Consider the following 21,123-nt stretch of genomic DNA (forward strand, 5'->3'; position numbering starts at 1 on the left):
GGCCACAGGAAGGCGACGCAGGTAATTTGTCACAAGAGGTGGACGATGACGAGACACAATTGCCATGAAGTGAGGAGGAGGACCTTGGTGAGGAAGTGGAAGAGGAGGAGGTGGTGGATGATCTAGTAACTGACCCAACGTGGCAGGAGGACACGCAGAGTGAGGCCAGCAGCACACAGGGGGAGGGAGGCAGAGTATCCCAACAGGCAGGAAGAAGCAGTGTGGTGGACGCAGACAGAAGGCGGGCAACCGTTCCCCGTAACACCAACACGAGGGACGTTGCCAGTACAACAGGTAGGTCTTCCAGAGTCTGGAATTTTTTTAAAGACTCTGCTGATAACCCCAAAAAGGCCATTTGTACCACCTGCCAGGCCAGCATCAGCAGGGGTGACAAAACTACCAGCCTGACCACCACCAGCATGATCAGGCATATGACAGCAAAGCACCCGACTTTGTGGGGCGAACCCCAGGGTCCACGACCAGTGTCAGCGGGTGTCCCCACTGCTTCTTCTGCTGTTGTGCGTGTAAGAGAACCCCCTGCTGTGCGTGCAAGGCTATCCCCTGTCCATACTGCATGCAAAGATGCCCCCTCCTCTCAGTCTTCACTTGTTATGGCAGTTTTTCAAGAAACAGCATCAACGTCCACGTCCCACCACAGCGTTCAATTGTCCATATCCCAGAGCTTTGAATGAAAGTGCAAATTCGCAGCCAACGGCCCACAGGCCACAGTCCTAAATTCGCACATTTCACGACTCCTTGCATTGGAAATGCTGCATTTTAGGCTGGTGGAGACGGAATCCTTCCGCAACCTTATGGTGGTGGCCGTCCCTCGGTACTCGGTCCCCAGCCGACACTATTTTGCCCGGTGTGCCATCCCCACACTACACAAGCACGTGTCCCAAAACATCTGCTGTGTCCTCAACAACGCAGTTACTGAGAGAGTCCACCTGACAACGGACACGTTGACAAGTGCTTGTGTCCAGGGATGGTACATCTCCCTGACGGCACACTGGGTAAACATAGTGGAAGCCGGGACCCAGTCAGACCTTGGGACGGAACACATCCTCCCCACACCGAGAATTGCGGGCCCTATGTCAGTCAGAGTTGCCCCCACAGTGTACAGCTCCTGCGCATCATCCTCCTCCTCCTCCTCATGTTCAGCCTCCATCTCAGATATCACCACATCAGTTACAAGCTGGAAGCACTGCAGTACTGCCTCAGCCAAGCGGCAACAGGCTGTGCTGAAACTCATAAGCTTAGGTGATAAACCTCACACTGCTTGTGAGTTGTGGACAGCTGTGAAAGAGCAGGCAGATCTGTGGCTGAGACCGCTGAACCTACATTTAGGCATGGTCGTGTGTGATAATGGCCGTAACATGGTGGCGGCTCTGAGGCGAGGCGAGATCACACACATACCATGCCTGGCTCATGTGCTTAACCTCGTGGTTCAGCGGTTTCTTAAATCGTACCCAGAGTTGCCAGATCTGCTCGTCAAAGTACGCCGCCTGTCAGCTCATTTTCGGAAGCCGGCTACAGCTTACGCCGCCCTTGCTGTGTTGCAGCAGTGTTTGCAGCTTCCAGCACACCGACTGGTGTGTGATGTCCCCACATGTTGGAACTCTACCCTCCACATGTTGCAAAGGATTTGTGAGCAGAAGAGAGCAGTTGTGGAGTACCAGCTGCAACAAGGCCATCAATATTCAGGTCAGACTCCACACATAAGACCTCAGGAGTGGACCTGGATGTCTGACATATGTACCATCCTGACAAACTTTGAGGAGTCCACCAAGATGGTGAGTGGTGATGATGCCGTCATTAGCGTCAGCATCCCACTTGTCTGTCTTTTGCAACGCTCTCTGCAGAGAATTAAAAAGGAGGCATTGCAGCCAGAGTATGATGAGATGGATCAAGAAGCCGTAGTGGGCAATTACACACAGCCCAGCCTCATCTCATCCCAACGTCCATTGGGGGACAATGAGGGAGAGGAGGAGGAGGAAGAAGTGGAGCTGGTATCATGCGCTGTAGAAAGTACCTGTACAACTGTCATACCGTCGGTTCAGCGTGGGTGGCCTGAGGACAGGGGGGAGGAGGAGGAGGAGGAGAGCATGGTCAGTCGTCATCTTGGTGAGGACACGGAAGTCTTTCCCGTTACCAGTCTGGTATGCATGGCTGACTTTATGTTACGCTGCCTTAACCGTGACCCTCGCGTTGTCAAAATGTTGGGTGACAGTCATTACTGGTTGGTGACACTTTTAGACCCCCGCTACAAGGAGAACTTTTACTCTCTTATTCCTGAGGTGTAGAGGTCTACAAAAATGGGGCAGTACCAGAAGGCCCTTGCTGCAGAACTGTTAAAAAAAATTCCCATCTGAACACGCTAGCGGCAGAGGTCACAGTTCGTTGCCCAACCAAGGCGTACAGGCGAGAGAGACGCAACTCCAATCCAGCAGGGGCAGGGGAACACTGTCAACGTTCTGGGACAGTTTTCTGAGACCCGCCCAGCTTACAGGCCCTGAAGCGCGGGGTACTCTCACAAGGAGTGGAAAGTTTCAAAAGATGGTGAGGGAGTACCTTGCCGACCATACCAGCATCCTCCGTGATTCCTCTTTGCCTTTTAATTATTGGGTATCCAAGCTGGACACTTGGAGTGAACTCGCTCTGTTCGCCTTGGAGGTCCTGGCCTGCCCTGCCGCTAGCGTGTTATCGGAGAGTGTTTTTAGTGCCGTTGGGGGAATTATAACTGATAAGCGCACTCGCCTGTCAACTGACAATGCTGACAAGCTGACCCTTATCAAAATGAACAAGGGCTGGATTGGGCCAGACTTCTCATCACCACCAAATGACAGCAGAGTAACAAAGTCAAATCCACTGTGTTGTTTCGGGAGGTGTATTCCCATGCACCGCTTCACACCCACACATGGGTATACGCTACCTCATTTTGGCTTTTTTTGCTCTTCTCCTTATCCTCAGCCTCCACCACCACTATACCACCAGGGTGACCGTGGTCCGTGTTGCCAGCATTGCAAGTTCCTCCGTCCTAATTTTTGGCAGCTTTTGCTTGGAAGGCATAGGCAAAGACTATGGGAGATCCACTCCCCAATAATGGAAATAATGTTTTTAATATGCTGTACTGCATGGCTCTTGTAAGGGGCATTAAAACCGTCTTGTTAAGCTACTGCGACCTCCACCACTCTTCCAAGGGGCATTGATATTGTCTTTTTATTCCACTGTAACCTCCACCACTCTTCCAAGGGGCATTAAAACCATCTTGTTAAGCTACTGTGACCTCCACGTATCTTCCAAGGGGCATTAAAACCGTCTTGTTAAGCTACTGCGACCTCCACCACTCTTCCAAGGGGCATTGATATTGTCTTTTTATTCCACTGCGACATCCACCACTCTTCCAAGGGGCATTAAAACCGTCTTGTTATGCTACTGTGACCTCCACGTCTCTTCCACGGGGCATTGATATTGTCTTTTTATTCCACTGTAACCTCCACCACTCTTCCAAGAGGCATTAAAACCGTCTTGTTAAGCTACTATGACCTCCACGTCTCTTCCAAGGGGCATTAAAACCGTCTTGTTAAACCACTCTGACCTCCACGTCTCTTCCAAGGGGCATTAAACTGTCTTGTTAAACCACTCTGACCTCCACGACTATTCCAACGGGCATTGCATTTCCTCCTAATTTTAGTCAGCTGTTGCTTTTCAATGCATAGGCGAACACTAAGGGAGACCCACTCCCCAATAACGGGTAGAAGGTTTTTAGTACGCTGTAATCCACGTCTGTTTTAAGAGGCATTGCAGTTCCTCATAATTTTTGGAAAGCCTTCCATTCACTGATTAGGTCAACAGTGTACAGGAGACCCACTTGAGGCCCTCTGACCTCCATGTCACTTCCAAGGTAGGCATTGCACTCACTGTATGCCCTATAACTGTGTAGCCGAACCGCTCCTTTTGGTACAGAAACATATCCTACAAGACATGTGTGGTTGACTGGCCTGATATTGATGTGAATGGTCCCTGTTCCTCCTGCTCTTTCTCCTTTGCCACCACCTCATCCATCATTCATCACCTGAAGCTTTGTTTTAACGGGAGTCATAGAACTGGGATAGTAGCAGGAAAACATCCAGCAATCCTCGGAGGGGGTAGGATATGCGCCAAAACGCTGACCACCTCAGGCCTAGCCGCTACTACATACATGCGCTTGCATTCCAAGGAACAGAAAGCTAAGGAGATGGATGGCCTCATGATCATGAATAATTCACTCGTTGTGTAGGAGGCCAACCACTGCTGCTGTCTACCTTCTGAACTTTGTGTTGAAGCCTGATTGACCCAGGACCCGCAATCCTCTATGTCTGGAGGACGTGTTGCATCCCAGTGTCCAACTGTGTCCGGGTTTCCACAATATTAACCCAGTGTGAAGGCGTCAGTCAGATGAACCATCCCTGGCCACATTCACTTGTCCACGTGTTTGTGGTTAGGCTGTCCTTCAAATAGGGGCGGCTGGGGACCGTGTGTGGGCACCCGGCTGCAGGGCGGCTGGGGACCGAGTAGGGACACTCGGCGGCCCCCTGGAGTCTGGGGACCAAGCGTGGATGCCGGGCAGCTTGGGACTGAGTATGGATACCAGGCCGCCGACACAGCCATGACGTGGTGGCCAGATTCCGCCTCCACATGCCTAAAAGGCCCAATTTCAAGTGCAAGCAAGCAGTATGGTATTACAGCCTGGGGGTGGGTGGGTGGCAGGCTGCATACTTGCGCTTGCATTTCAAGGAATGGAGAGCTACAATTGAACACTGCCCTGGGACAAGGACTTGCAAGGGGATAGTTGTAAGTCTGCATCTTCTGATGCGGCAAGGATCACTTCTGATGGGCACACTTTTAGGCAGTGACCTGGGTGTCAGAGATGCTTCCAGGGGTCTTCCCCATGCTGTTCCCATGTCTTTTCAGCACTGTATGCATGTGTCACACAGCACATGGCCAGATAAGGTTGTAAAATGTTAAACTGACATCTCCCAGTGAATGCATTTGTCACTGTTGAAAGCAATACAAAAGTGCAAAAACGCATAAAAAATGCTACTTGTGAACATAGCCCAAGGTGTGGAGGAGCATTTTTGTTATTTATTTTACCTTATACACAAGTCTTTACCCTGGAAAAGAAGTTCCTTAACATATTTCACAGGAAAGCACTTTCAGTTTCGTTTTTGAACATTTTCTTGTGAGCCAGTAAAAGTGGCTTAATACCTCTGACCACGTTGTTGACAGCAGTGACCTGGGGGTCAGAAATGCTAACTGGGGCGATCCCCATGCTGTCCCCATGTCATTTGAGCACTGTCACTATCGTTTTGGGCACTTTTTAGGCTTTCTACAGACTGCCGGGGGTGCTGCCGCAAAAATGCTTCGGTCTCCCATAGACTAACATTGGGCTCGTTGCTCGGGTCGAGCACCCGAGTATCACGGTGAGCTCGGCCCGAGCTTCGAGCACCCGAGCATTTTAGTGTTCGCTCAACACTAGTAAAAAAATGACAGATATAATGCTCTGAAATACAATTTGTAAAAATCCCAGAGTACGGCACTGAAGTCTCACCATATAAGCGGCCAAGGTATCTCAGGATGGCATTGCTCTGGTACAGAACAAAGTCTCCATGTTGAAATTGAGGCAGTTGTCCAAAAATCTGAAGGGCACATTGAGCATTTATAAATAAACTAAACAGGGTAAGTAACCACAGCTACAATAGAAATAACAACCTAAAGTATCCTTTATACTACCAGTACAACTCCTCATCATTCACTTAAAGTGAACCTTCTACTGATTCTGAAACCGTTTGTATTTTTCCTCTGTGCCCTTCTGTTCCAAAGTTATGCCCTAAAGTAAAACAAGTGTAAATGTTTCTTTCAAACCAGTTAGGTGTAAGCGTATAACACAGTACTTTGTGGGCAGGTCTGTGTTTTGGGCATTTAAAATTTTGAATGCGAGAATACAGAAATAGCATTTCAGGAGTATAAATTCCTACATAAGAAATGTAAAAAAGAAATCAAGCTATCAAAGTTATCTACACAGAAACAAACCACCAGCGACGTTAAAGAAAATCCCCAAAAAATTATAAATACATCAATGCCAAAAAGGGAAAAAAAACAGAAGGTATCAGCCACTTAAAAGATGATAAAAACGAGGACAAAGAAAAGGCTGAGATATTAAACAGGCACTTTTCTTTCAACAAGACAAAAATCAAAGTTCACCACCTGATATAACTAGTTTAACACAAAAAGAAGTACACCTGCGTCTGAGCAAATTAAACATTGACAAATCCCCAGGCCCAGATGGCATTCATCCACGGATACTGAGGGAATTGAGCTCAGTAATTGACAGACCGCTGTATCTCATATTCTTAGACTCTCTGGTAACAGGGATGGTGATTGTTGGAAGAACATTTCCGGTGACCACCTCTTGAAGCTCATCAAGAGAATACCAAGAGTGTGCAAAGCCGTCATCAAAGCAAAAGGTGGCTACTTTGAAGAACCTAGAATTTAAGACATATTTTCAGTTGTTTCACACTTTTTTGTTAAGTATATAATTCCACATGTGTTAATTCATAGTTTTGATGCCTTCAGTGTGAATGTACAATTTTCATAGTCAAGAAACTACAGAAAAATCTTTAAATGAGAAGGTCGCTATCGCTGACCGCACACAGGCAGCACGTGATCCCCGGCTGCAGCCGGCTCTTGCTTCCGCTTACGTCACGACTATTTGCGGCTGCAGCCAGGGGTCTCCTGTTCCGTGTTCCACGGTGAGTGACGGGTTGTGGGCGGGGTTATCCCCCATCGCGTCACACCTTACTGTGTAAGGGCTATTTGACCAAGAAAGAGAGTGATGGGGTGCTACGCCAGATGACCTGGCCTCCACAGTCGCCAAACCTGAACCCAATCGAGATGGTTTGGGGTGAGCTGGACCGCAGAGTGAAGGCAAAAGTGCCAACAAGTGCTAAGCATCTCTGGGAATTCCTTCAAGATTGTTGGAAGACCATTTCAGGTGACTACCACTTGAAGCTCATCAAGAGAATGCCAAGAGTGTGCAAAGCAGTCATCAAAGCAAAAGGTGGCTACTTTGAAGAACCTAGAATATAAGACATATTTTCAGTTGTTTCACACTTTTATGTTAAGTATATAATTCCACATGTGTTACTTTATAGTTTTGATGCCTTCAGTGTGAATGTACAATTTTCATAGTCATATGAAATACAGAAAAATCTTTAAATGAGAAGGTGTGTCCAAACTTTTGGTCTGTACTGTATAACTCTGTAACGGAGGGGCACAGAAGAAAAAGAGAAACTGTTCCAGAATCAGTGGCACAGCATGAATTGGTGGAGGTAGTACTCTGTTGAATATAAAAAATCCAATAAAAGGTCCTCTTTAAATGCGATCGAAACTCAGTTCTATACATACCATCTGGACAGAACAAAATGTACTAATATGTTTATGCATTTTAAATCCAAATAGATTAGTCTTTTAACCAATTGAAAATGTTGACTCAGTCCCAAGAATTAAACTACAACATATGAAAGAAGCAGTTTGACAGGTGATAAGAAAGAATCTCACCGCTTTCTTCTTTATGTCACTTTTTCTAGAGAACCAGTCTGCCATCTGCATTTCATCGTCAGTCCATGAAGCCCCCTGATCAGCTAGCAAGAGTCTGATAGTCTCAACCCTTCCTGGAAAAAAGCAAAGCATTAAATGATAATTGTGCTCAGCCATACTTAGTCCATTCATTAGTAAAGTATCTGAGTAAGGACATGTTCTCCAGTCTTTACAATCCCATTCTATTAAAAGAGACCAACTAAATAAACTGTTCACAGAGGGTCTTTCATTCTGGGATCTCAGATCAACCATGATTTCTGAATAAGCTCAAGTTTCTACAGTGCCACAAGATGGTAAATGAAGCATTACATGGAGCTTATTGAAACAGGCTGGCCATCTATAGCCACTTGTCAAGTCCTCCACTGAATTGTAATTAGGTCAACACATAGTCCATACTATTTTTCCATATGCTTCTGATTTCATATAGAGACACAGGACATAAATAAAACCAAATTGCACAGTTTTGACAGTGTTCTTCCTTAGAACCACTTCCTCCATAATACAACGCCATACAGACCATGACAAAATATGGTAGTAATTAATGTTCATGCCTCTGTGACGCCCGGGTGGAGGAGAGACGACGTCAGAAGGGGGACGCCTCTCCTTCCCCGCTCGCTAGCCCACCCTGAGAGATGAAGGGAACTCGGAACTGGGCTTCCGGTGTAGTGTGGATGCAGTCGTGGCCTAGGCCCGGTCCGTGCCCAGGGTTGTTGTAATAGTGGGGAAGGGCTTAGCCTTCCCTTGGTACTGAGATAGTTAAAGGGAGTGTTCCTGAAGTCAGACCTCTCTGAACTGTTGGTAGACCAAGTTAAGGGGTTAGCTTTACTGGTCCAGTCAGTAGAGTAAAGGGGGAACTTAGTGCCCGGATCAAGCCTTGAGTGATATAGAGCTTGTTCCTGGCATAATTCGTTGTGGGCTGCAGTACCTGTAAACGGCCACAAGATGCCACTGTTCTGAGTGCAGATGTCAGGTTGAGTCTGCTAGCAGGGTTGCAGGCAGTGGTGAGTTAATGCTGTGTGATGACAGCTCACAGGGGGTGGGCACATTGACAAAAAGCCTCGGTTTTAGTGTCCAGGGGCCTTTAAGAGACAGTACGGGGAATCGTGCGGGCAGCCTGAATATAAGTGGCTGCTAGGGTAGACGGGAGCTCCATACCCTCAGACAGTGGGATCACCAGTGTGAAAGCCTCCCTATGCAAGAGCAAGAGTCCTGTTAGCTGGCCGGAGAAACTCAACAGAGAAGTATTGAGGACCCGGGGCACTTCTAGTCTGCAGGAAGCAGAGGAAGTTAGATAGGACTCCAGGCTAAGACGTGGGGGAGATATCAGATCCAGATCACTGTTGGTGTTACAGAAGAGTCTCGTGGACTAGAGATAGAGTCACAAGAGATGCTTCACTTACAGAGGGAACCAGGGCTGAAGATGTTGTCAGTGCCTGTGAGAGAGATGATAACCTGTCGGGCCTTATCCATTATATCTGCCTGTAAATATTGTACATATTCCTCTTCCCCAAGTAAAGTCCAAGTTCTGGTTAAGAACCTCGTGTCCTCTGAAATTATTGCTGCCCTGGTCCCAGAAGAAAAATGCCTGGAGACAGCCGCGATCGGATGGCTTGAAGTAAGTGAAGTGCACTACATACACAGCCACACTTCAGAGGGAGGACACGTATTGTCTGTAGGGTGCCATAGCGAGAGGGAGCTACAGCTCGCCCATGACTACCTCGCTGGGGCACCTTACATTTGGCGTAGTCGGCAGGATGCGAGCTCCTCGCATGAAGAAAGCGGGGAAGAGCCGACACAGAACACTGAGTAGAAAGTGTTGGAAGGCATGCGGCCCAAGATGGCGGCCCGAAGTATGGATTCCAAGATGGTGACGATGGCGGTAAAGTCTGGAAGAAGAACCGCCTATCTTGGGAGTGGACGGCGCTGGAGAGCGCGAAAAGATGTCCAGGCCCTACGAGTTCCGGCCCAAAGAAGGATGGGCCCAGCGGTGAAGATGCGTCCCAGGATGGGACGTCCAGAGAGGAAGAGGGCGCGGCGTAAAGTGAAGCCCGGCCCCGTGAGTATCAGCGCGCACAGAGAGGGGGCGCGGCTGAAGGCGGAGCGGTCGAGAGTGACGAGTGACGCAGCAGTCGCGTCAGAAGGCCGGCCCAGGAAGAGGCGGAGTTGGACGCGCAGGACGCGCGTCACTAGTAAGCGACCGGCGCCATTTTCTGTCCGGCACGTGAGAGGAAGGAGGTGCTGCGGTGGACGCTCCGAGAGAATGGCAAACGGAGGATCGGACGACCTGTCCGGAGTGCGCGCTGAGGAAGAGATGCTGGAGCTGAGTACCCCAGGGGCTGCAGACGAGAGTCGCTCACTCGCGGATGCCGCCCGTGAGTTTTTACCCCCAGTGGCTGTCCAGTGGTCCACTAGGCCCGAACCGGAGCTGGGCCTGCTTATCCATGAGTTCCGCGTGTGGTGCTGGAGCCGGATGCCGGGAGACCCGTCCCCCTCGGCCGAGGGTGGAGAACATTCTGGTGGGGCCGGAGCACCAGCTGCAGCGGAGCCTGACGGAGGTGAGCAGCCTATACCCCAGCGGCCGGTTTCGCCTGCAGCGCCTGCCGCGACAGCTTCCACGGCGACAGGGGGTGGTACGGAGGCGGAGGCGAGGCCTCCCAGGAAGAGGGCCCCACAAGAGAGTTTTTGGCAGCTGGCAGTGGAGGCCATCAACACCCCCTCGGCGAAGCGTTACGCCGAGCTCGGGAGTCTAAAGTGGACTACCCGCAACCCCCCGATGACGCCACGAGAGCAGCGGCGATGGACCGACACTTTCCTCAGAGGCTGGCTGGAAGGGTCCAACGCGGCGTGGAGAGAGTCGGTGGAGGCGTCCCAGACTCGGGGGCGAGTCCTCGAGTTCCACATCCGTGAGGGGTATGGGTTCCTGGAGGAAGAGTGGACCGGGGACGAGGTATTTGTCACCCGTGAGGTCATCAAGCGTGACTACCTGCCCGACCGTCTCCACAACCTACGTGTGGGGGACATTGTCCACTTCGTCAAGTGTGAATGTTCTAGGGGGTGGTACGCGGCTGCGCTCACCCGACCGTGCAAGTGGGAAGATGTCCTGGAAAAGGACGAGGAGGTCTTCAAGAGGAGGGCCAAAAGGGAGGCTAAGCAGCGCTGGGCTAGGGAAGCCCCTAAAGGCTTTCTGTCCCCACCTAAGGCCAGTACTCCGCCAACAGAGGAGCCTAGGAGGCGGCAGTGGGGAGATATTGTGAGCGACGAGGAGGAGGATGTCGCAAGCGACAAGGAAGCTGATTTCCTTAGTGAGGTGCCAGAGAAGGGGTCGGCACCACAACACCCAGGAGGGGCTGAGGCAGTTGAGCAAGGGACTGCCAGAGAGACTCAGGCTGGTGCCAGTCAGGAGGTCCATCATTTTTCTGTTACCAGCTACGGCCCTACCCAGGTCGGCTGTGGCAGTGCTACGTCCTCGGACGAGGACCCCGGGCCTAGCAGATACCCCGATCAGCCGTGGAAATGGAGGAAGCCACCTTCGAATGCAGCATGGGCCGCCTTCATGAAGGAGCGACGGGAGGCCCGGAAGAAGTGAGTAGGCTAAAAGGTCCGTTGACCTTTCACCTCTTCTCCTACTAGGACCCACCGGAATGTGGTCCTGTTCATGGGACTTTTTCCCAATGGGGGCGGAGTGCCCCATGTTGAATTAAGTTGAAAAAAAATGGAGGACCGTTCCCCTACCTCCCTGGCCAGGAAGGCCTTAAGCACCACCAAAGTTGTGTGCCCAGGAGAGCTGCTCTTTTTGTTTTTACTTTTTATTTTTTCTTTTGTTGCGCTTGTTGTGCCTTTTTTCTGCTAGAATTTAAAATGCTAAGGCACACCTTGGGGGTGGATATCCTCCAAATCTAAGAGACTTGCGGCCTAGCGGAAAGAACCGGTGACCCCCGCTAGGGCCAAGAAGAAAGAGACTCACAGGGTGTTACCTGTGACTGTGTGCCTCAGAATGCAGCCCTTGAAGAAGATTGAGGGCTAATGGTGTGTAACTTGTCTTAAAGATAAGGACATTGACATTGTGCTTCCAGGGTCCTTACCAAGAAGGACCGGTATCTTTGAGAAGTTTGAAACTTGATAATGGACTGTCCTGAATTGCAGTTCTGGGGCCCTTAACCGAGAAGGGCCGGTCTCCTACTCAAGAAGAAGACTTCAGGACCAGTCATATGCTAAAATGTTTTAGTAAAATTTAGTAATGTGATATAATGTCATAGCTGCTGATTTGTGTTTATTGTTTAGTGTGGTCGGGGACGACCAACATTAAAGTGTCGGGGAATGTAATAGTGGGGAAGGGCTTAGCCTTCCCTTGGTACTGAGATAGTTAAAGGGAGTGTTCCTGAAGTCAGACCTCTCTGAACTGTTGGTAGACCAAGTTAAGGGGTTAGCTTTACTGGTCCAGTCAGTAGAGTAAAGGGGGAACTTAGTGCCCGGATCAAGCCTTGAGTGATATAGAGCTTGTTCCTGGCATAATTCGTTGTGGGCTGCAGTACCTGTAAACGGCCACAAGATGCCACTGTTCTGAGTGCAGATGTCAGGTTGAGTCTGCTAGCAGGGTTGCAGGCAGTGGTGAGTTAATGCTGTGTGATGACAGCTCACAGGGGGTGGGCACATTGACAAAAAGCCTCGGTTTTAGTGTCCAGGGGCCTTTAAGAGACAGTACGGGGAATCGTGCGGGCAGCCTGAATATAAGTGGCTGCTAGGGTAGACGGGAGCTCCATACCCTCAGACAGTGGGATCACCAGTGTGAAAGCCTCCCTATGCAAGAGCAAGAGTCCTGTTAGCTGGCCGGAGAAACTCAACAGAGAAGTATTGAGGACCCGGGGCACTTCTAGTCTGCAGGAAGCAGAGGAAGTTAGATAGGACTCCAGGCTAAGACGTGGGGGAGATATCAGATCCAGATCACTGTTGGTGTTACAGAAGAGTCTCGTGGACTAGAGATAGAGTCACAAGAGATGCTTCACTTACAGAGGGAACCAGGGCTGAAGATGTTGTCAGTGCCTGTGAGAGAGATGATAACCTGTCGGGCCTTATCCATTATATCTGCCTGTAAATATTGTACATATTCCTCTTCCCCAAGTAAAGTCCAAGTTCTGGTTAAGAACCTCGTGTCCTCTGAAATTATTGCTGCCCTGGTCCCAGAAGAAAAATGCCTGGAGACAGCCGCGATCGGATGGCTTGAAGTAAGTGAAGAGCACTACATACACAGCCACACTTCAGAGGGAGGACACGTATTGTCTGTAGGGTGCCATAGCGAGAGGGAGCTACAGCTCGCCCACGACTACCTCGCTGGGGCACCTTACATTGTCACAGTCAAAAAAATAAGGGCTAGGAGGGACGGTGTTAATCGAGTGGATTAAATGACTACGCCACCTGTGGTTTCTGGTGATCTTCCACCAGCGCTGCGGCAGTCCTCTGAGGCGGGATGTAGTGGCAGCAGAAGATGATACTACTCCCCACAGGCGGAGCAGGGCCTCAGGGCAGAGAAGACGGATCAGGGGAGTAGTAGTGGGTGGTGTGGTGAAGTGTGGTGCCGCGCTGTAATAAGGACATGGAGGCAGTGGATGCAGTCTTCCAAGCTTTACTCACGATGTTAGGTGTCAGCTGCAAGGCTTCTCCTTGCTCCTCACGGCACGCTGCGGCCACCAGGAAGGGGTTCAGCACACTCCGGGTAGTTCGGGTGCATCAATCAGAACCCCCTGCACCAGAGTGTTCCTAGACTTTCCCACTAGGTCCTCTCCTGTCCGTATGTGGTGCGTGTTACAAGGCTAGGTCTCCCTCTGGCTATACACAGAACAAGGGTACGGGTGGCGACTCCGCTCCGTCCGTTACCCAGTGGGATCCTCTAAGCCTCCGGGCTTTTCTGACTAGGACATGAAGTAGCAAAGCCAGATTTTGGGGGCCGGTACCCCTTTTGCAGCAGGAATCCCTCTGACTAGGCCAGAATAGTGAGGACAAGTGGCGTATGCCGCTCCGTCTGCATCCCCCTGGGATCCTTTTGCCTGTGGAGCTTGTCTCCTCCGCTCCCCTCCAGGCCTTCTTAGGTAGGGACCTTGACCGGGTAGAGACAGCCGTTAACTCTAGCCCGCTCCTCGCCTCAAGGCCAGAGGACGAGGACCGTGTATCTTCTATCAGCTGCAGGTTCACACAGAAAGCCACGTTCAGAGATGAAGATCACAATCAAAGACCATAAGCCCAAGATGGCCGTTTATTAAATATGAAATACTAAGTGTAACCTAAAGTGCGTCCTCCACCCTCACCCACTACATGGTTCCCCCTATCTTTTGGTTCCCCCCATCTCCTCTTATCCTGGCTGGGGCAGCACCCTGGTGCATATAAGCCCCCCTCAGGTGGGAGAGGTGTAGTGTTGGATGCTGAGGTTGGGTCCTGAAAGGTGCTCCTTCCTTACCTCGGAGAGGAAATACCACACCTCGATCTGAGGTGCAGTACCCCTGTGGCGACTGAACCCTCAGGGGCGCCACACCTCAGATATCCTGAGAGTAGTGGCTTGACCTCCCTAACTTTCCACAAATAATGGGACGACTTTATGGAGGTACTTTGATGATGAGTATGAATTTGACCAGTGACGGTCTAACTCCCCGCATCCCTGTCAAGAAACTCAACGGGACCAAGCTGCATTATGAGACAGTCACAATCACTTGTGCCTGAGTAAATAATGAAGGACAACACTCCTGCCTTGTTCCTTTAGTTCATGGGGTGCCAGGAGTATAACTCCTTATGATCAAACATTTCTGGTCTATTCGGATCACTATCAGTAAGAGACCATGTTACCAGGTTGCTCTGAGAGCAATGGAAAGTTAGGACATCTGATTACAGGGCTGGGTCACTTATTAGGCTTTTTGCTGTAGTTTCGGTAATAGGACTTTTTTTTACTGCAGTTCTATTTCTCTCAAGTATGAGCTCCTGCTGCACAGTCCTTGGTTTCTATGTCACCTTTCTGTCTATTTATTGTAGATAGAAAGCTGTCAATCAATGGTGCAGTCAGAGATAGTCAGAGCCCACCCCTTGGAAGATTAGAACATCATGTATAATTATTATGGAATCTCCCTTGTCCATGATTGAAAATGTTCCTATTAGAAGTTTGTTAAATTGTTTTTTTTTAATTATAACATTAATTAAAGTTGTACTCACCTCTAACAGGGAAATAGGTCAGTGTGTATCCAGACACTACAAGGAAAAAAAAAAAAGAAAATAAGTTATATTGCTATCAAAGCATGACATTTATTGTGCAGGATTTGCAGACAAGCATGAGCCATAATACCAAACACTGCCCATCTGGAGATTCCTTTATATGTTAGATTATCAGACTTTATAGAAATTAATCTTACATCAAATAACAAATACAAAATACAAATGAAAAAATATATATACAGAAACCGAAGGAACAACTTCTAGTGATCAGTGTGAGCTATACTATGTCACCTTCCTAGCACCATTCAATTGATATCAGTATCAATTAATTAATTGACTAGGATGCCAGCTGAAAACTGGGCGTGGAGGAAGATATTAAAAATCTGTCTCCAATGGAAACCATATCATAGAAGCAATATAGGCAATGATCACAGCTCTAGAAATTAGTTTTTCCAAAGACATGCTCTGTAAATTGCACTGCAGCTACAGTGAGTAGGACTAATCTGCAATACCAGACACAGCCTTTAAAAGGTAAGTGGCACTGTTCCTGGGAAAATTCAGATCCTTTTTTTTTCAGATCCTGGTTTCCCATCTGCATGCAGAACATTGCATGCCAATGTGCACTTACTGTGTTTCTACTGGATCTGTACTCAGACATGCTAGAAAACAAAACGGTATTGACAGCATAAAGACCATTTCTGCTCTTACTTGTTATGGTGAGTGTATCTTCTCACAGAGCTTAAATCACTGTCTGCTCTGTCCCCCGGAGCTGCTGGTTTATATAGGAAGGGACGTCAGCTAAGTCACCATGATAGCAACACAACATATAGGGGAGGGGGCATTCCAGTTCAGACTGTTGCAGTTCCCTACAGGAAGTGGTGGAGGTGGAGCCTGCAGTGAGCTGTGCTGAGCAGCTGTGAGCTCATGGACGTTCTTCCTGATGCTGCTACTTGAGAATGCGCAACAACAGGTGCAGGGCAGGAGGCATCTTTCCATGCACCATGGACAGGGGATTGGCTTGCATGCACAACAGCGGAAGAAGCAATGGTGCCACCTGCAGACACTGTTCCTGGACCCTGAGGTTCAGCCCACAAAGTCGGGTGCTTTGCTGTCATGTGCCTGATCATGCTGGTGGTGGTCAGGCTGGTTGTTTTGCCACCCCTGCTGATGCTGGCCTGGCAGGTGGTGCAAATGGCCTTTCTGGGGTTATCGGCAGAGTCTTTAAAAAACAACCAAACTCGGGAAGACCTAACAGTTGCACTGGCAACTTTCTTCGTGTTGGTGTTACAGGGAACGGTTGCCTGCCTTCTGTCTGCGGCCACCACACTGCTTCTTCCTGCCTGTTTGGGTGCTCTTCCTCCCTCCCCCTGTGTGCTGCTGTCCTCGCTCTGCATGTCCTCCTGCCAGGTTGGGTCAGTTACTATATCATCCACCACCTCGTCTTCACTTCCGCACCCTGGTCCTCCTCCTGACTTTCTGGCAATTGTGTCTCATCATCGTCCACCTTTTGTGACACTTTCCCACCGTCGCCTTCGTGTGACCGTGGCTGCTCAAATATTTGGGCATCGCTACACGCGATCTCCTCTTGCCCCGCTTCAAGTGTACCGGGCGAGAGGCCCGAATCTATAAATGGAAAAGTGAACAGCTCTTCAGAGTGTCCAAGTGTGGGATCAGTTATCTCTGGGTACTCGGCATGGTGGGAGGAAGGAGGATCAGGGTGAGGAATATGCGGTCTAGACTCACGGCTACTGAGACTTGACCGTGTGGAAGACAGGGTGGTGGTGGTGGTGGTGGCTAAGTGACTGGAAGCATTATCCGCTATCCAGCCAACTACCTTTTGACAATTCTCTGGGTTCAATAGTGGTGTGCTGCGGTACCCTAGAAATTGGGACAGGAAGGTCAGGCGAGAAGATGTGGGTGTTTGTTGTGGCACAATTTCAGCTTGCCCACGGCCTTGTCCTTGGCCTCTGCATGCACCATTACCATCACGTCCAGTTCCCCGTCCCTTGCCACGTGCCTTGCCAATTTTAAATGGAGGACAGTTTCTTCCACGCTCACTACAAATGACTGAGTCTGGAGCGAACTTATATGTGATCCGTGTGACGGAGAAAACAGAGTTTCAAATACCTGGCCTGTAGGTAAGTAGTTTGAACAGCAAACTGCTGTGAATTGCTTCACTGACACACTGAAAGAAATTTTTAATGGGGGGCCAGAAATGGCAGTATTTTCTGACAACGTATAAGTGATCTGTGTGACGGAGAAAACACAGTTTTAAAAAGCTGGATTTCTAGCGCTGTAATATGGAAAGGACCTGGCTGTATTCTGCAGTGTCAACAAGCAAATGACGCAGAAAAACGGTGTTCTCTGGTTGCTTTTTAAGCAAATAATGAGGATTAAGATCCAAAAAAAGTATTCCTGGCCCCTGAGACCTGGGCCTTTGTATAGAAATATCTAACAGCAGCAGAAGGCTGAATTGGAATGGAGCCTCTTGTGCTATATGCACTGCAGTCTGCTATATACCCTGCCTGCCTATATACACTGCCTGCCTGATATCTCTGCAGATGGATTAGTTAGTCCTCAAAAGGACTGTTTGTTAAGATGGAAATGTGTAATGTACGTTTTTTCTCCCTACACTACCTAATACACAAGCAAATCTCTCCCTGATGCAGCAGCACCTCTCCCTACACTGTCTGATTCCAGAGTGACTGTGACGAGCATGGCGGCACCAGGTCTGATATAGACCTGATGACGCTGTGCAGCCAGCCAATCACTGTAATGCCCACAACCAACATGGCTACGGCATTACAGTGAGTGGCAGGCAATCCCTGAATGTTCATTGGCTCTGTAAAGAGCGCCAAACATGCAGGGAGGTTGACCTGAGCTCCAGCCGAGCAACCCGGGAAATACTCGGCGAGCACCGAGTATCTCGAGCAGTGAGATGCTCGGGCGAGTACCGAGCAGTGGCGAGTATGCTCGCTCATCACTAGTTCTGACAGCTTTGACCAACTCTCCATTTGCGCCCTTAGATAAAACATCTCTTAAGATCCTCTCACTTATGAGTCTATTAGTGGCTATAACATCAGCCCACAGGGTTAGTGACATTCAGGCCCTTTCTGTAGGCCCTCCCTTAACACAAATCCTAGATAATAGGGTCATTCTTAAGCCAGATCCGGCCTGTCTGCCTAAAGTTCCGTCCCGTTTTCATAGGTCTTAGGAAGTAGTCCTTCCGTGTTTTGTTCCAACCCAAAAAATCGTATTGAAGGGAAACTTCATACATTAGAAGTAAAGAGGTATCTAGTTCAGTACCTGTCAGCCACCCAGATTTGGAGGAAGGATAGGTGACACGCCCAGGGGATGGGGACGACTCTATACCCGGGCCTTTACTTGGTTTGGAGATGTCGCGGTGGTCGGCTCCCGGGCCCGTACCCTGGGGTCACTCTTGAAAAATGGGATTGTAACTTGGATAGAGATAAAAATAATGTAAATAGTTTGTGACGCCACCTGTGGTACCTGGTAAGGTTTACCAGCGCTGCTGCAGACCTCCAGGGGGTGATGGGATGGCAGCTGAGATGTTTCTGCTCCCCACAGGTGGAGCGGGCCCCCAGGGCAGTGTGGAGTTTGATGGTGGTGGTGATGCTGGGACCTGTAGTGCAGGCGGAATGGCGCAGCAGGAGTAACTGACAGAGAGAGGGGATTCGCTTCAATACCTTTACTGGTGCGGATGTCAGGTACGGTCCAGGGTACTCAGTAGGATGGGTGCACTTCAGGACTTCTCCCCAGTGAGCGGGTATAAGGCCTCCTGGTCCATGTCTGCCTCTCTGTATGCTCCTGGCCAGCCTGCAACTGGGCCTAGCTTATGTGTCGTGCTGTTCCTTCACCTGTCGCTTGGTAGTAGGACCTTCTGCTGGCAACCACTATCCCTGGTAACGCTGGGGCCTTCGTGGTTCCTGGTCCTGTTAAGGGTTTAGCTTCAGGTCGGCCAGGGACTTGTAGTCCTCCTGGTATGCCGGTGATCCCTACTGGGTATAAAGGACCCTGCAGGCGCGGACCCGGTGTCCGGTTTGTATATTCGGGGTGAGCCTATGATGCTCCTCTGCCCGCTCAACTCCTCTCTCCTCTCCTCCTCGCCGTCGGCCACACTCGGGGCCCTCAGAACACCGCAGCAGACTCTCTGACTCTGTCTGACTGACTCTAAACTGAACTGCCTAGCTCCACCCTCCATATATATATCCCTAACGGGCTCCCTCTGGTGGTATGCTGTGGAAGGGTGGAGGTGTTTGTATGTAGTGAGGGCCTCTTGTGGAGAAGTCCATCCATGCATCCTGGGTCCTGTGGTACCTGTGAACAGCAGGGTGCCACATAGGTCTCTATTTTTTTGTTTTCAGGGACCTAAAAAGGGGCTCAAGACCTCAAAATGAACGTTAGCAAGATGGATCAGGCCATCACTCTAGCCTACTTGTTGAGTGGGAATGTTGTTCCAGAAGAATTAAAAGCTCACTTCACAAGGGCAGTGGTAACCTCCTGGGTGAAGAAATTAGAGGTTTCCATAGAGCGAAAAGCTGCAACATGGTCTTCTCCCTCAACTTTCTAAAAGCACTATTGGTTGGATCTGGCCTCTTCTTCTGATCTCACCTTTGGGAGAAGGGTTCTGCAGGCTGTGGTCCCTCCCTGAATTTTAGTTCTCAATAATTCTTTCCATGGTGCTGTCATAGGTGAGAGAGAAAGACATAATTACTAACAGGGATTCTCGGAGCCCATGACAGCACCCTTATAATCCCTCCCATGTTGTCTGGGTGAGCACACTTTGTTTTGTTTGTATGTCACAGGGTGTTTAAAAGGCATTATGATTTTGATGTTTTCATTGTTGTAGGTAACCATTGGAGGTCCTCTCGTGCTCTGTACTCCAACTGATGCGAGGGAGAGGTACCACCCTTTTATTCTGTAGGTTTCCTGTCCTTGAAGGGCGGATCCCCTCTCCGTGGTGCTGTCATGGGCTTGAAAAATCCCTTACCGGAAAGTAACTACTAGTGATGAGCGAACGTCTTCGCCACTGCTCGGTACTCACTCGAGCATCACTGTGCTTGACGCGCTCGGCGAGTATTCCTGGGTTGCTCGGCGCTTGGTATTTCCAGGTTGCTCGGGCGGGAAGTCGGGTTCCCTCGCTGCATGTTTTACACTCTTTAAAGAGCCAATGAATATGCAGGGATTGCCTGCCATGCACTGTAATGCCATAGCCATGTTGGTTGTGGCCATTACAGTGATTGGCTGGCCGCACAGCATCATCAGGTCTATTTAAGACCTGGTGCCGCTATGCTCATCACAGTGTACCCCAGAATCAGGCAGAGTAGGGAGAGGTGCTGCTGTGTCAGGGAGAGATTTGCTTGCTTATAGTTACGGCTGGACTCCGGTATGGAAGCACTTATCCTGGGTGCACCTATTATGGTCTCTCTCCTCTAACATTTCCCTGTCCCCTGATGAGCCCCATATTGAGGAGGGGGTGAAACGCGTTGGGACTTTTGTTCTTTGCTGATGGCTATATACTTCTTTGAGGGATTGGAAAAGCGGATGCCTGGTGTGTTTAGAACCATAGTTTGAAACATTGTGGAACCTTTGTGATTTGTCCTGGACAGTTACCTATTGAGGGATTTAAAAAGAAACATCGCCCAAGGCAAGCAGGAAGCCACGGCAAGTGACGGGGACAGTCTCTGGGTAAGCAGGCAGGTGGTCACGGCAAGTGACGGGGACAGTCTCAGGGTAGACAGGCAGGTGGTCACGGCAAGTGATGGGGACAGTCTCTGGGTAGACAGGCAGGAGGTCACGGCAAGTGACGGGGACAGTCTCTGGGTAGACAGCAGGTACCTTCAACCCAGCGGGCAGATAGACACGGCAGGTACTGGCAGGTGCTTCCGGGAAAGCAGGTGGGTAGCCGCGGCAGGTGCTGGCGGGTGCTTCCGGATAAGCAGGTAGATAAACTCAGCGGGTGCTGGCAGGTGCTTCCAGGTAAGCAGGTAGAGAGATACAGCAGGTGCGGCAGGTAGCAGACATGTGACAGGCAGGAATCAGGCTGGACTAGACAACCTAGCGGAGGGACCTGAGGGCTGAAGCAGAGGTGAAGACACAGTGCGACAACTGTTGCTCGGGCACCTCCATTTTGGAAGAGGTGCCTTAAATGTCGGAAGTCCTCTGGCCATTGGCCGGGGACTTTTTAGGAAGACGCGCGCAGTCCCTTTAAGGGGGGGGGAGTGCGCGCGCGTCCTAAGCACTCTGCTGGAGGAGGAACGCGAGCCGGCCACA

The 21,123-nt window shown here is 49.9% G+C and overlaps 1 protein-coding gene across 3 annotated transcripts in view; it reads right to left on the reverse strand.

Moving 5' to 3' along the window:
* The window catches only part of LOC141273015 (glutathione S-transferase P 1-like), an 85,286-nt gene extending 69,586 nt beyond the window's left edge, over positions 1-15,700 (reverse strand). The window contains exons 1-3 of one of the 3 annotated variants that reach the window (XM_073684316.1): positions 15,538-15,700; positions 14,830-14,865; positions 7,600-7,712 (exon numbers count right to left, since the gene is read on the reverse strand). In XM_073684316.1, the coding sequence (XP_073540417.1) occupies positions 7,600-7,712; positions 14,830-14,865; position 15,538 (150 nt within the window). In that variant the 5' untranslated portion in view covers positions 15,539-15,700. Of the gene's footprint in view, positions 1-5,590; positions 5,650-7,599; positions 7,823-14,829; positions 14,866-15,537 lie in introns of those variants that run through there. The other 2 variants (XM_073684313.1, XM_073684317.1) reach the window with 2 other exon arrangements.
* Positions 15,701-21,123: the final 5,423 nt, after the last annotated feature.

The sequence above is a fragment of the Phyllobates terribilis genome, unplaced genomic scaffold, assembly GCF_046119375.1.
Source record: "Phyllobates terribilis strain yellow unplaced genomic scaffold, ASM4611937v1 Scaffold_5__5_contigs__length_657084704, whole genome shotgun sequence".
In the NCBI taxonomy this organism is placed as follows: Eukaryota; Metazoa; Chordata; class Amphibia; order Anura; family Dendrobatidae; genus Phyllobates; species Phyllobates terribilis.